General features: G+C 35.8%; 6 protein-coding genes across 6 annotated transcripts; 3 read left to right on the top strand and 3 right to left on the bottom strand. All coding sequences in view use genetic code 12, as the record gives it.

Annotated features, from left to right (window-relative positions):
- Positions 1–2: 2 nt before the first annotated feature.
- CORT_0G01040 (Arg81 transcription factor) lies at positions 3–2,879 on the top strand (the record flags this gene model as incomplete). The annotated part of the gene is made up of 1 exon (XM_003870870.1): positions 3–2,879. One exon carries the CDS (start codon positions 3–5, stop codon positions 2,877–2,879), a length of 2,877 nt encoding a protein of 958 aa, XP_003870919.1.
- A 1,236-nt stretch (positions 2,880–4,115) lies between these two features.
- CORT_0G01030 (Pga6 GPI-anchored cell wall adhesin-like protein) lies at positions 4,116–4,883 on the top strand (the record flags this gene model as incomplete). The annotated part of the gene is made up of 1 exon (XM_003870869.1): positions 4,116–4,883. One exon carries the CDS (start codon positions 4,116–4,118, stop codon positions 4,881–4,883), a length of 768 nt encoding a protein of 255 aa, XP_003870918.1.
- A 252-nt stretch (positions 4,884–5,135) lies between these two features.
- Positions 5,136–8,582, bottom strand: CORT_0G01020 (Pan2 protein; the record flags this gene model as incomplete). The annotated part of the gene is made up of 1 exon (XM_003870868.1): positions 5,136–8,582. The coding sequence occupies one exon, from the start codon at positions 8,580–8,582 to the stop codon at positions 5,136–5,138; it is 3,447 nt and encodes a 1,148-aa protein (XP_003870917.1).
- Positions 8,583–10,327: 1,745 nt separating this feature from the next.
- Positions 10,328–10,687, top strand: CORT_0G01010 (hypothetical protein; the record flags this gene model as incomplete). The annotated part of the gene is made up of 1 exon (XM_003870867.1): positions 10,328–10,687. One exon carries the CDS (start codon positions 10,328–10,330, stop codon positions 10,685–10,687), a length of 360 nt encoding a protein of 119 aa, XP_003870916.1.
- Positions 10,688–11,203: 516 nt separating this feature from the next.
- On the bottom strand, positions 11,204–12,280 carry CORT_0G01000 (hypothetical protein; the record flags this gene model as incomplete). Its single annotated transcript, XM_003870866.1, has 1 exon — positions 11,204–12,280. One exon carries the CDS (start codon positions 12,278–12,280, stop codon positions 11,204–11,206), a length of 1,077 nt encoding a protein of 358 aa, XP_003870915.1.
- Positions 12,281–13,027: 747 nt separating this feature from the next.
- CORT_0G00990 (Ero1 protein) lies at positions 13,028–14,908 on the bottom strand (the record flags this gene model as incomplete). The annotated part of the gene is made up of 1 exon (XM_003870865.1): positions 13,028–14,908. One exon carries the CDS (start codon positions 14,906–14,908, stop codon positions 13,028–13,030), a length of 1,881 nt encoding a protein of 626 aa, XP_003870914.1.
- Between the last annotated feature and the right edge of the window lie 284 nt (positions 14,909–15,192).

Genomic DNA, 15,192 nt, shown 5'->3' with positions numbered 1-15,192 from the left:
TAATGGTAGCATATACCCTTTGTAAATTTTTTATTGTTGAAAACGGGAGGTCTCAGCGATGCAACCGAAAAAATCATCACGCATCACTCTTACGATTAAAGGACCATTGGAGTAACCCACAGAGACGGAAACAAACAATAGGAAAAAAATTAACCCCTAAAGTGTTACGTGAAATGTCCACGCCATCATCACCACTGTCAATCAAACAAAGCGGACCTAAACGATCCAAAACATTTACAGGATGTTTCACATGTCGAACAAGGAAAATCAAATGTGATTTAAAGCGACCACATTGTGATAAATGTATCAAGGCTAAATTAACATGTGCCGGTTACGATGTCAAGCTTCGATGGCTGAAGCCAATTCAGTTTGTGCCTCTAAAGAATGGGGATGTGAAAGGCACGCTGGTGAAATTTCCTACGTATGAAGATGGAGATGGCCTGGATGAGAATGAACTCGATGCTGGTATTGATGCACCGGAGTATTTTCATCGACGATTTGTTGAATTTGTTAAGTGGGAGGAGCCATATACAACATACGACCAGATGAATTATGATCTTGCATATTTGCAAAATAATCGAGTGACATCAAGATTGAAAGCTCGTGGTGATACTAGGATGAAGGGTCCATTTGGTGTATTTCAAGGGAAGATCGGTAACCGTGATGAGGATGAACTGGGTACAACGCAGAAACTGAAAAAGAGAAAAATCATGCTGGATAAAAGGAATGACATTCTACCTGAAGAACAGTTTATCACATCTTCAAGAAGCTCCAATAAGAGTAGCGATGTTGCGATGATATCTGGCGATGCTCCACCACAAGATCAATTCTGGCTATCAAATGAGTTAAAAGACGCTGCGTTGGTGACAGCTGCTGCTTTGAATACCCATTTCTTAGACATCATGAACAACTTCGACAATAACGGAAATGTGTTGCCACAATCGAACAATCAAGGTAACAACACAACAAACGATGCCAATTACAATTTAAACAACCCTGACTTATTTAATTTGGTGTTTCACAACAGGGGCCAGAATTTCAATACTGTACAGCCCCAAACGTCGAATTCGAATTCAAACATGTCAATGTCGAACTTGTTAAATCAACCGGAAAATCTCGTTGATCCCATTTACTATTCCAATTTCTCGAATTTCTTCTACAACAATCCTTATCAAATGAATGAAAACTTGGAAATACAATTGCATGCACAAACGACAAGTGCAGATGATACTGAATATGTAGATGGAGATCACTCAAATGATAGTAAATTGTTGGCGTCAATTATGAAAATTGTACAAAGTCCACTTAATGTTAATTTCGACTTGACATTGCCAACACGTCAGTCGCATGTGGGTATTCCATTAACTGCATTGCAAGTTCAACCGTTAACAAGATATTTGTTAAACTATTACGTGACAGATGTCGCCGATTTAATGACAGTGATACCGCTTACTGAGAATCCATGGAAGGCGATTTATTTCCCAAGAGCATTAATGGCAATTGGTGAACTCCTGGCTTTGGGTAAAACATCAATGGCGAAAAACGCATTGTTGAATGCATTGCTTGCGGTGTCGGCATTCAACTTGCAGTCGAAATTCCCCAAGAATTCTCAACCAATGCGATTTTATCTTAATTTAGGTATTGCGTTACGTAATCAAGCAAGCTTGTTTGTGAAAAAGTTGTTAAATCTGAAAAATGATGTGCAATCTGGTATTGAGCATTGTGTTACACAAGAGAAGTATAAAGATGTTCTTTGTGCTGTTATGACCATGATTAGTGTTGATTTAGTCTGGGGAACCATGCAAGATACAGGTTTGTATATTGCGTGGTGTGGAAAAGTCATTGTTGCCAAAATGGCAACCAAAAAGAAACTTTCCCCCAAAGCACGGATATTGCATCGTATATTCTCATCGTTAAAGTTGATCCAAGATTCAACATGCTTAAATTTCGAAAGCATTAAGGAAAATTATGAGTCGTCAACGGGAATCGGAGGATACGATGTCAATGGAGATAAATTTGGTAACGAAAGAGAAAAGTCCAAGGATAGTAACAAAGGTCGAATAGATTTTATTGTCAATAATTCCTTTTCCAACAAGACTAGCAATTCAAATTCGAATGGCAATTCAACTACATCTCCTCAATTTGTCAACAAGAAGTTGATAAATACCAAAAAGAATGATGAGAATTTTGCTACTGACGCATTATATGGGTTGCCTAATTCATTGATTTTGTTATTCAGTGAGACAGTTGAATTGTTGAGAATACGAATATACTACACCACATCAAAGAAGCTATTTCCTAGTGATTATGAGGGCAGGGTTAAGACATTGAATGAAAAGTTGAATACGTGGGTTTTGGACTGGAAGTTATACAAAGGACAAGCGATGGATCCTAACAGAAAACAAACGACTGAGGATAAAGCAACTACACCTAGTGCAAATCCTGATGGTGATGACGACTTGAGAAAGGACTTTTATTCACCAATGCATGAAGTCACATACCATCATATTATGTCATTTTATCATGCGCTCGTCATTTACTTTAGTCGATTCATCAAAGATACCCCACCAACCAAACTACAAACAAGAGTAGTCAAAACCCTCAACCATTTGAATTCCATACAGGATCTTATTGCTAAAGATGAAGCAGCAATTATCCCCTTGTTTTGGCAAGGATTTATAGCTGGTTGTGAAGCGCTTTCAACTGATTTGCAAATGGGATTCAAGAAATGGGGTGCTGACATTGCCCAGTATTTGGGTTCGTATTGGGGTGCAAGACAAATTATGTTGGAAGTATGGCGAAGAAAGAGTTTGAAGGAATCTAGAGATGATTGGGTTAGTGTTGTGCAAGATTGGGAAATGAACTTGATGTTGAATTAGTCTAGAGAAAATAGAGAAGCCCCGTTAACAGGGAGACACTTTGTTTATCTAATGAGTTGTAGAAGTCGTAGATGACGTAATTGCTAGTGGCATGGTTGGCCCATTAGACGTTGTGATTTATAGTCATCGCCAACGCCATCAACAAAAGGGATATAGGGTCGATGTAAAAGGCTACCAAAAATAGGCGACCCAAATTTAGACAATAGGGCGGTTCACGTATCCAAAGTTTACCGGATATGCTTGTACTGTGACGAAGTATGTCTCTTATTGTTTCTATAAGCTAAAGCGTGTAGTTCAAGGCAAAAGGGCTCTGAAAACAAGGCGTTCCTTCCTCTGGTTGACGATTACAGCAATGCCCCAATTTCATCACGCGGTAAAATAAGTTGATTATTGTATACAATACTTGGTTCTAGAATCGTACATACACCTCCCCTTTCATTTTTTTCCATTGCAAACAAAAAATAAGGCTTACGCGTTTGATTTACTGTTTATTGACAACGCGCGTCGATTGTTTATGTTTTTTTTTTTACAAATTTCTTTTTGTTTGTGTTTATGATTTTTCATAAACAAAGCCGCACACGACTAGTAGATGAATATGCTAAAAGCAAATTGATTCATAGCGTCTAACACAATTTACGCCAAATTAAGAATCATTATAATGTGCTTCAATTTGCATTTGTTTCTGCATATAGACACGGATTGTACCTGAACGCGTTAAACCAAGTCTAACAGTTCAATAATTTTACCCAATTCAGTCCCTCGCGTTTATTTACTCTCCATTACATCAATTGTTTTCGATTTTGCAAGGCTTATTATTGACTTACTTACTATTATACTATTAGACGATTATCTTTCTAACTACTGACGCCACCTGAGGCTTGTTTGTGTCTTTTGGTCTATTTGTCTATTTGTTTATTTGTTTATTTATTTATTTTATGGTTCAAAATTTCAGGGTCGACTATTTGGCGCCAAAACCACCCCTTTGACATTTAAAATATGTTTCAACCAATACACGATATGTGAAAAAAAAAGCATACAACCATAGCCCATATATGTTCATTCAAACGATTATAAATATCTCAATGAATCCCTGATAGTTTTCTTGACTTGTTTTATACATTCTTTTTCTTCATCCTTTATTCAAAAGAGTTTCATATTAAAGAGCTAATACGCCTGTTATTCCAACTAACGTCTACATTCGTTTATCATACATATATACACTAATAATACTTCACAATGCAATACTCAACTTTATTAATCATTGCTTCAGCATTAGTCGCTTCATCATACGGTGCAACCACCTCAACTTCATTGCAAACTGTCACCAACCACCAATCAACCGAAGTCACCATCACTTCATGTTCAAATGAAGCTTGTGTTACTACTTCAAACTCATTAGTTCCATCAGTTGCTACTACCACTGTTGAAGGTGTTGAAACTGTTTACACCACTTATTGTCCATTGTCAAGTGAAGAAGCAGGTGAAGGAACCTCTGCTCCAACCACTACTCAACCAAGCACTGTTGCTGCTGAATCATCTGAAGCTCCAGGTCCATCATCAACTGAAACTGTTGTTACTACTACTGTTCAAGGTGTTGAAACTATCTACACTACTTACTGCCCTTTGTCAAGTGAAGAAGCTGGTACTGGTGCTCCAACCACTGCTGCTGCTGAATCAACCCCTGCTGCTGCCGGAGAATCAACCCCTGCTGCTGCAGCTTCTTCTGCTCCAGCTGCTGCTGAATCCAACCCAAGCACTCTTGCAGGTGAGGCCACTACTCCAGCCACCGAATCAGACCAATATGTTGACGTCACCGAAACTCCAACTGTATCTGCTACTGAAAACGTTGAAGCTACCGAAACCGCTCAATCAACTTTGTTCACCTCCTCCGCAGCTGGAAACTCATCATCAACTGAAGCTGGTGTTTCTACTTATGAAGCTGGTGCTCAAAGAGTTGCTGTTGGTTTTGCTGCTGTCGCTGGTTTGGCAGCTGCTTTGGTATAAGATGGAGCTTTAAAAGTCTATATCTGAATGGATTTCGGTTTAATGATTTTTTGCTTGTTATGTTTCTAGTATTTTTTATTTGTTAATAGAGGTTGGGTATTAGCTCACTATTTTTGTATATTTTAGGTTATTTTTATAAAATATAAAAAGGTTTTAGATTCATCAAGTTTGTAAGAGTGGCTATAAATCGGGAGAAAAAGTGTGATGGTTTGAATTTCTGTCATAGTGTTTACAATCTTCTTTGTTTCTATTTTAAACGTTTATTTTCTCTGGTACTCTAAATCTCAACTTGTTACCTTGGGCGTAAACATGATTCAACATTGATTCAAATTCACCCCTCAGCAGCAACTCGACATATCGTTTATACAACAACAACGCCGTCCTTGCATCTTCAATAGAATCATGGTTACCGGTTTGCACATCTTGTTTTAACATGACATACGCCAAAAATTTGAGACTCAATTGACGCTTCATATCGGGCTTATAGTATAGATCAGCAGTATCCCTGATTTGTCGTTGGGGTACTTGTAAATTGATAGTACGGAAATCAGTATAAAGTCCATGACCAATGAATATGACTCCCAAGTTTAAAAGAAGCCATAATTTGCGATATGATGTTTGTAAAGTGACTAGGTTTTTCGAAGACTTGTAGAAATTTAAATCGTCTTGTTCAATTCCACTGAAATTGGTGGTGTAGTCGTAGATCGGTTCAGTATGGACAATATAATCGTCAATAAAAGCTTCGCCATAAAGTGGGTTGTCATTATCTCCACGCAAAACTGATACTCTAGCTAGCGATAATTCTCGTGGTTTGATTAATTTTTTCACACCGGCTAAGCTGATTTCCAATTGTTCTGGTTTCATAGTGACAAATTCAGCATCGATAGCAACCATGGTTCCAACCAGGGGTGCTTCTTGACGAGTTAATAACTTGTATTCCTTTTTGTATGATTCTCTAATTGCACCAGCAAAATGATCACGATACAAGATTGAATCATTACCGGTAAATTTTTGCATATATTCGAATTCAGGCATGGATGATTCTTGATAGATGACAATTACTGGTTTTTTCCACGGTAAGTTCAAATTAAACACCTCTTCTTCGGGTATTGGGGTTACCAAATAATCATTAAAGAAAATCCATTCATTGTTGATTTTAACAAATGACACTAAATTATGCGAACCTGTCCTAGATAAATCACTTTGATGGCTAATTTCACAAACATATCCTAACAATTCATATTTCTTATAAGAACTTGATACCGGCATTGTTGGTTTGAAACTGAAACCCGGGGTGTTATTTGGCTTGACAGCATAGAATTCCGGTACAAGCCACTGTTTTAAATTGTTTATAATCTTGAATTCTTCATTGGTTAAATTAACATTGAGTACAAGAACAGGTGGAAGTTGAGTGATACCAGTTCTAATTTCCAATGAATGTGGATATGAATGTTGATGCTGTTGGCAAGGTATTGTCTTGAATTGATTCATTGAATAGTCCAAATAGGTTAAAATGTTGAGATTTTTGCGAATATTGGAGAGATTGATATCTTGTTGTTGCTTTTGCGGTTTGTTAGAATGAGAATTTACCAAGATGCTCATTTTATGCAACATGTTGTTAGGTGGAGTTATAAGTTCCAATGAAAATAACGAGCCCGATTGTTTGTCATAAATAGGACATGAATGGCCATTTCCTTTGATCTCAATTTGGTATGTCAATTCAGTAATGTTGAAATCTGATGAATATTGTCTCTTAAAATCATGATCTAATCGAGTCAATAAATAGTTATTGAATGAAATGATTAATTCTCTAACTTCGTGAGCATTCAAATTCATCTGTTCATTCAAATTGACCAAACCTTTAGCTTGTTTATCATGATTCATGACTGAGCTAAAATTCAACGTCTTGACATTGCGGGATTTCGCTTTATACATCATATCGAATAAATAGCCCAATTCATTCAATATAGACGATCCCTGTGGGTTATCTTCATCAATAATTGTCTTGGCATCATCAGGAAGCCACTCATTGTTTAAAGTGTTGACAACTTGATTGTAAAACAATGACTGGAAACGATAAACCTGCAACAAGGAATTGATATATGAGTTATCACTGTGATTTTCTAATCCGCAATAGTTCTCAGTTCGGTTATAATATCCAAAGTCAAAATCTTTAACTCCAAATTTTGAATATTGAATTTGCAATCGCGAGTAACACTTGGGGATCTTCAGATCTGTTTCCGCTTTGAAAAACGTGTCATCGAGTGGTGCCATCCTACTTGAATCTCTATCGTCGCCTCGTTCGCTGAGAAATTTGGGTATTTGCGTATCTTTTACATTGCTTAACGAATAGTATGGTTGTACAACATTTCCAGGACCAAACCTAAGTGAATCATATTTTAAAAACTGTTGTGGATAATTTTCTCCCTTTGCTAAAAGCTCTTCATCAATACGTTCTGGTAATTTTGCTGTCTCTTTAGAAAACTTCATATCAATCGGCCAATTTGATAAAAGCAGTTCTTTGTAATATGGCATTCCCACAGACGATAATGGTACAGCATCGTCAATATCGATAAACCCATCATTTTGGTTAATAACGTCAGGCCGTTCAACAATTTGTGGGAAATTAACGAAATCCTTATTCATTGTACCCAAATTGGTTATTGACCATAAATGCAAATCTGAAATTCCATTATTAAACATGAGAAAATCTCCTGAATCACTAATGTTCAAATCAAATAGCTCAGGCACTTTGGCATTAGATGACAGGGGTGGAATTGCCGACTCAACATCTGCTTGATACATATGTACATTAGTCTGATCGAAAAGGTCAATAAAATGTACTTGTCCATGTCTGGACGCAACAATTACAATGTTTGGTAATTTTGGATGAAATCTAACCGAAGATGCACCTGCTGGGAAAGCCACGGGTGTAACTGCACGCATTGTTCGAACATCATAAATGTTGACCAACGGATCAACAATATAATCCGTTGGTGTTTGATTGTGAAAATTTCTTCTTGGTCTTATAGATGAACCACATGTTGCAATATAATTTCCCTTGACATCCAACCCAGTAATTGCACCATTATGGGCAGCAAATGTTTTCAAAGATGAATTGGAAGAAGGATCAAATAAATTGAGTGATCCATTACCTCCTCCAACAGTGAGATATTTAGGAGTACTATTAAGAATACTGACTTTCCCATCATAATCCAATTTATCCAACATTGTAGGCTTGTTCAAATCAAATTTCAATAATCCGGAATCAGTACCAACGGCAAGTTCACTAGATGAATTTCCATTGAAAGTCATTGAATTCAAACTGGCAAAATCATCACTATCACCAAACGAGGACCCATCAAAGCCAGCTTTGGGAAGTCCTCGTCGATTATTGAATAAAAGTTGATCTCGCAGCAATGATAAAATACCATCTTTATGTGATAATATTTGCAGTATGGGTTGATTCACAGTACTTGTTTGAAACTTGGTATATGGGTACAATTGAATATGAAATGGGGATGTAGGCTGACCAAGTGTAACTGATTGCAAATACCCATTTGAATCACCACACCAAATCAAATTCTGGACTGTGTCGAATCTAGTACTGGTGATTGTTAGTTGTGAACCATCAGCAAGGAAACCATTGTTGGGGGTACTGACTATTGGTATATTCGCTACTTCGTTCCATCCATCCATCACTTAATCTGTACGCGAATGTTGTTGAGGTATGAACTGGCGATGGCTTCAAGATGGATGGACATTTATTTTGTTTATTTTCAAGAATAACATGATAGCGTCGGAAAATATCAATGTCGTAATTGTGGAGAATGTGACATGTGCCTTTTGGTATTAATACACGACTCGAGTTTATTTTTAATCAATTTTTAAAGGAAGAGAGTGTTAAAGATATTGCAAACAAGTAGTTTAACGAGATCCCTTTTCCCACTACATCAAGTTTGTACGTTAGAAATAGTGTTTCGAAATGTATTGAAATTGAGACATGTATATAACAAACTTGCAGAGTACTTTCTATTCAAAAAGATAGTTTTTTATAAACGTCCTTATCAGTCTAAGTTGTTCTAATATTACTGATCAACTCAACAATATAACTTATCAAGTTAACTAGGCTGACCATCTACCCTATTCCATTCGGGATAGATAGCCAGTGAGTAGTCATCTTGGAAAGCCATAAAATATAGAGCTGACGGTTTTATGAGGTGATTTTCCCGTGAGTTGTTTGTGATTACTGTTATTTTTTGTATTCTTACTGTTTGAATTAGGATAATAACTGATATAATGTTTGAGGAATCCAATTTAATAAGTTATGGGTTTACTTAACTGTTTACTGGATAGTAAGATAATTGGGTTTTGGCCCTAATGTATTTGGACGTGGCTCTGTTCAAAATAGTACCTCTTCAAATTGTCCGGTCAATACGTTTTTAATTCTTAATACACGATGTAAATGTGTTATATTTGATCTTTATTTGATATTGTATATTATGTTTCCCTTGCTTTCATTTACATAAAATGAGGTCAATACTTGGTTGACAGCAAAATGTAATTTAGAAAAATTAGAGACGAAATTTATCATTCCTACAATTTTGCTGTTACAACTCTTTTGAATAACGTAGGTATGAGTCGAGGACTCTAGTGTATATCATACAGGAAATGTTTTATACAATCGGTTGGTATAAGCCAGTCAAATTATATTGAATAATTTGATCTGAAACTACCGTTGAATTTTTTTTTTGCAGTCAAGCGTAATAAAACTAATTCGCCACAATAAAGTCTACAATTGGTAAAGAAGGAAAAGGAGATGACCAGTAAATAAAAAAGGGTGAAAGGATGAGAAAATCGTATAAATCAGGTGGATTTTGTTAAAAGGGGAAGAATGCAAAGAATCGATTGTGACTGGTTTGTAGGGAATTGCATATGATAATCGAAGGTGTCACAGCTTGAAACACCTTTGTGATATAAGACCCGTGTGACGGCAGTTTAATGTCATGACTATGCATTCTTCATAATATAGAAATATGTCATACAAATCTGGTCCCTGCAGAGGTCATTTGCTTGGTGGCTGACCACTGATTGTGAATGATGTCACGCATTTTCTATTGTATAGTCAGTCGTGCATATAAACAAAGTCTTACATTCTGTTGCACGTGCCCAGCGATTACCATAAACGGAGATAAAGGAAAGACACGTAAAAAATAAAAGCAACAGATAATGTGGTGATTATATAACATATTATGTAATTGTTTATACTACTAAGAGTATCGTGGTTATCAGTTAGAGAACCACGAGGCATATATTTATATATATCTTTATATATACACACAACACAACAAATATACATCTTTCTTTCTTTCAACACTACTTCTATTGCTAACCAACCTTTTATTTACTTGCTATTTATTATACGGTCTATACTCCCAACAATAATGTACTCATCCACATCAATCACCAACTACTTCTCATCCATTCTCAACAGAACCACAACTACAGCAACCACAAATGACTCATCAAAAGCACAACAACAACAACATGACTCGACACCCATTCCTAAATCATTCATCATAAGCACACCAGAAGAGAAAATCATCCGTATTAATATGAAGAGTGTTAAACTTAAACCAGAAGAATCAAAGGCAAAGGGTAAAGCCACAGGAGGTAACGGAAAAGACAAGGACGGAGATGGTGCGGAAGTTGATGCTGAAGATGAGGACTTTATATCCATCAACAAACGACAATTAACTTATGCTGAAGTAGCATCCATTGCTGTCAAACTGGGCAAAAAGTAAAAATCCCAAAAAGTTGCTAAAGAAGAGTCATAGAATTAGAGAGAAGTTCATATACCCAGTAGTTGGTATTTATTGTTTTTTTTTGATATTAAAAGAAGAGTATATGTATAATTTGAAATAAAAGTATAATTAATGTGGATCTGGTGTTTGTTCCTTTCTTTGACTTGTTATACAGTCTCGGCTCTATATCTGTATATTATTGCTGTTGATGTGTTTTGGTTTAGGCTTTACAAATGGCTGGTTGAATAGAAGGTTTCTCGGTTAATCGGTTAGGAAATCTCGGAGACCCTCATTTTTACCCCACTAAACTTTATCTTTTTTGTTTTTTCTTTTTGCATATGCAAAGTGATAAGAGTGAGATAGCAAAGCAAAACATATGTTGAGAGCATACAATCCCCACTAAACTCTACTGGATCAAAGCTCAATGCTACTACGTTATAACCTAGTTGTAAAATAAAATACTTCCCAAACACAAAGCGCATCCCACACTACTCCTTCTTCTTTTTTCTCTTTTCTTTAAATAATCTCCAATCCTTGTGAATCTCTAGTCCTCTTCCCAGAACAATCCAATAATCTAACATCAGTAACACATGAAATAATTGGTCGCCGTTGTAATCCGCCACTGCCACCACCCCCATTAAACATTTTAATTTTTTGCAACTTTCGCCACAATTTCACCTTGATTTTATTCTTTTTGTAGTGTAATTTATTTCTAACCCCATTCTCCTTGGACCCTCTTAACTTCTTCTTCAATCTATCTCCCTTCTTCAAAATTTCCACCACATCATCACCTTCATCTTCATAATTGTCACTACTTTTATCCTTTTTGAATTCAATAAAACTCAAGTTAACAACATCAAATTCAACCACATCTGATCTAGCCCACATCTGACCAATCATTCCATCAGGTACAATACAAGTATATAAATTTCTCCATGTAATCAGTTTAGTCAATTCAAAATGTAAAGTAAAGGATTCACTAGCAAACAAGATATTCAATCCCAATGTTAAATCCAAAGTATTTATAAATGATGCAAATATAGTTGATTGAACATCGATGCTGCCTCCATCACCAAATTGTTGGTTGAGACACTTTGATATTGGGAAATGGATTTGGGAAACGTGGGGTGGGTACGGCGATTGGATGAATATCCAGTTGTTACTTGTGTGGTGTGTTGGTGGTGGAGATAGGGGGAGGCTTAATTTTGATGCGTGGATGATAACCCCCGTATTGTTGATTAATTTGTAAATGTGATTGGGTTTGACAAAGTGTCGAAGTGATAGCTCTGAGATTGATGAAATTAAAATTATTTTAAACGGCAGGGGATGCTCAAGATTTTCTTCCTTTTCATATGGAGTAAAAGTATCTTGAATAATATTAGGCTTGGACAACTCTTGATTATATGACTTATGCAATTGAAAATGAAGTGGTGCTTGTTGTAGTGGGTGTCGCAGTTCTGTTCTTTGTCCTTCTTGTTGTTGTTGTTGTTGTTGTATATAATGATATAACTCGAATGCAAAAGTACCCAAAACTGTATTAAATGATACATATATTATAACCATGATGTATATGGTGAAATACCATATATGCATGTATTCATATTGATAAATAAAGAATTGAGGTAACGTATATGATATAGCGAAAAGAAGGCTGCTTTTGGTTGGGCGTTTCTTTTAAGAAAATATGACCTGTGCCTCCAATGATATATAGTTGATTTGAAGTGAAGAAGTACTAGTAATAGAAAGTGACGAGAGACTGAGAGACTCAGTGAAAAGATATGAGGAGATATATAAAGATGGTATGAATGTTAAGTGTGTTATTTGTGCTGTTTTAGGGTAAGCATACCAAACTAAATTCAAATTGGGGGGTGGGAAAAAGAAAAGACTACACAAAAATAAGTAAAGAACATTTTTGAACAGCAATTTTTATTGGTGTAAATTGAAATGACTGCAGAAGATATAAAGCATACAGAAAAGACATTCGAGTTTCATTGTTTGACGTCACTTTTTACATTCGAAACTCAGTAGTGTCATACTCGTTCAAACCCACAGTCACTTACTAACAGCAGTTTCTCATCCCCTCCTACGATTTTCCCCAAAGTTGTAAAAACACAAATTAATACGATTATTAAAACAGTTATATAAAATGGATACTTTATACATTAAGTTTGTGACTTTAAGGTTGGTCACAACCTAAGGTAGAATAAAAAAACGAAATTGTCCTTCTCCCCAAAATAAAAAGCATGCATCATCGACACCATTTTCAATTTTAGCTAACGCATAAATCGAAAATTGAGCTGCACCTCCATTCACCACTCACTCCCCTCTTATTTTCACTCTCTAATCCTCCTCATTTATCAAATTCAAATACTGTTGATGTTCATCACCAACCGCATTATCAACATTCAAAGGACTCCTATACTCTTCACGTACTCCGGCAGGTTTTCCAATTAAATTATTCCACAAATTGTTCAAATATCCCAATGATACTTTACCAATTACTACGGGGAATTCTTTATAGCTTCCCAATACAAACTTCAATGCTTCCCAGACTTCATAAAATGCCAACTTTAATTCTTGATTAAAAGTACGATTCCTAGTTGGGATCTCATAAATCTCAAAAATGGATTTCTTTTGTTGCGGTGGTGATTGTTGATGGGTGGAGGATCTAGATGAGGTGGAGTCAGAGTTTGACGGTTTGTGTAATGATGAATGAGGCTGATGGTTTTGTTGTTTTGAGGTTTGAGGTTGTTTTGGGAGAGAATTGACAAATGGGAAATGGAATCCTTGTCCCAATGTCTTTTCATTATTATTAAATTGTCCTGGTTGTGCTTTCCCTTCAACAACATCTTGTAAATGTTGAATATACATTTGTTTGAAATTGTTTATCATGGCAATTGATTTCGATAATCGATCAAATGTATTAATCAATGCCACAATTTCAATTCTTCTGAATTTCAAATTTGATTGATTGTTTTCATCATCTTCAAACAAAATCTTAAGGGCAGTTCCATATCCTATAGTTTGTATTTTCCCCCACATTCTACATCTATCACATCCAACACAATCCATAATGGCAGAAATGTTTTTAAATCTGGCTCTAAATTCTTGTTTTAAATTGGGATCTTTTGTCGGATCAAATAATGTCGACGTATTGAATAATGTATTTGAACCTAATGCAGGGATGATATCTTGAAGTAATAAGTCATCATAAACTTCAGCGTTTTCAAATAAGTCATTATTTTCCAACAAATGTTGTTTTTGAGCTGGAGTAATATCATCATAACCCAGTTGAATAAATTGTCTCAATGGTAGAATATGATTCAATTTCACTAAAGATTGTGCCACTAAAGCATAATTAAAGTAAATATTAGCCAATCTGTCATTAAACAGGCCCACTCTTTGCATAAACACTTGTAAATTAGGATAAAATTCCCCCGTTTCTGAATCCAAATATTCATTAGATAAATGTACAGCAATTGAAGCATGCATCCCACTAACCAACCGATAAAATAAATTCTTCTCCACACATTTCTCCTTTGGTTCATTTGGTTTCATCGACATTGGATTAGTATTGGGGAAACAATTTTCCAGATAAATGGCTTTCCAAACATCAAAACTTTGATTACCCCCATATCCTGTGAACCGTTCTGGATTTTGTAGTAAATTGACATAAACACAATTATGCTCATGTTCATCATCGAAATACGAATAATCTAAATCTTCACATTGTTCAATTGGCTCAGTTTCGATTGAGTTGTCAATGGAGTTACTAGCTTCTCCCACCGCTTCTGCACCAGATTCCATAGCCAATTTAATTTTACCCAACTTTGAAGGTTTCAAATTATCATTTGTCACCTGACTCCAATTAAAATCATCAATAACTTCAACAGCACAATTTTCAGTAGCGCAAAAATGCTGAGCATTCCAAAATTTACATTGTTTATCTAAATCAACTTTAAAATAACGAAAGTAGGGGGTTTGTACTAAATCAGTAACCAGTGGCCGAATTTGTTGATTTAATTGATCAAGGTAGGCGAAAGTTGTATTACATGAAGATGTTATGATTTGGGAACAAAATTCCGGTGAGTCAAAAGCATGGAATTGAACTTTGGGAAGTACATGGGGATTCACTTGGTGTTGTGATGAAAAAGATGTGGATGCTAAGATGGATGTAGTGAAAAAACTAATTAGTAGGATAATCCATTGAGGTAGATGCATGATGAAATAAAAAGAAAATGCAAAGATTATATCAAAGGAAAAGGATACTTCTGAAAAAGATTAGTTCAGTATGATATAGTTAGGTTAAGGTGTAGTTTTATGTGTGACCTAGTAGATGTGATCTGATATGGTCTTTTGGTCTTTTGGTCTTTTGGTCTCTGGCTGTTTGGTTGTTTGGTTGTTTGGTTGTTAAATTTTTGTTTCCAATTTGTATTAAAATTACTTGATGGAAGTTTCTTTTTTTTATTTTTTCTTCTTCTATTGAACTGTTGACTGCTAACTGT

Source organism: Candida orthopsilosis (assembly GCF_000315875.1).
Source record: "Candida orthopsilosis Co 90-125, chromosome 7 draft sequence".
Lineage (NCBI taxonomy): Eukaryota > Fungi > Ascomycota > Pichiomycetes > Serinales > Debaryomycetaceae > Lodderomyces > Lodderomyces orthopsilosis.
The sequence above is the reverse complement of the archived record's forward strand: the minus strand, read 5'-3'. Positions and strand labels throughout refer to the sequence as shown.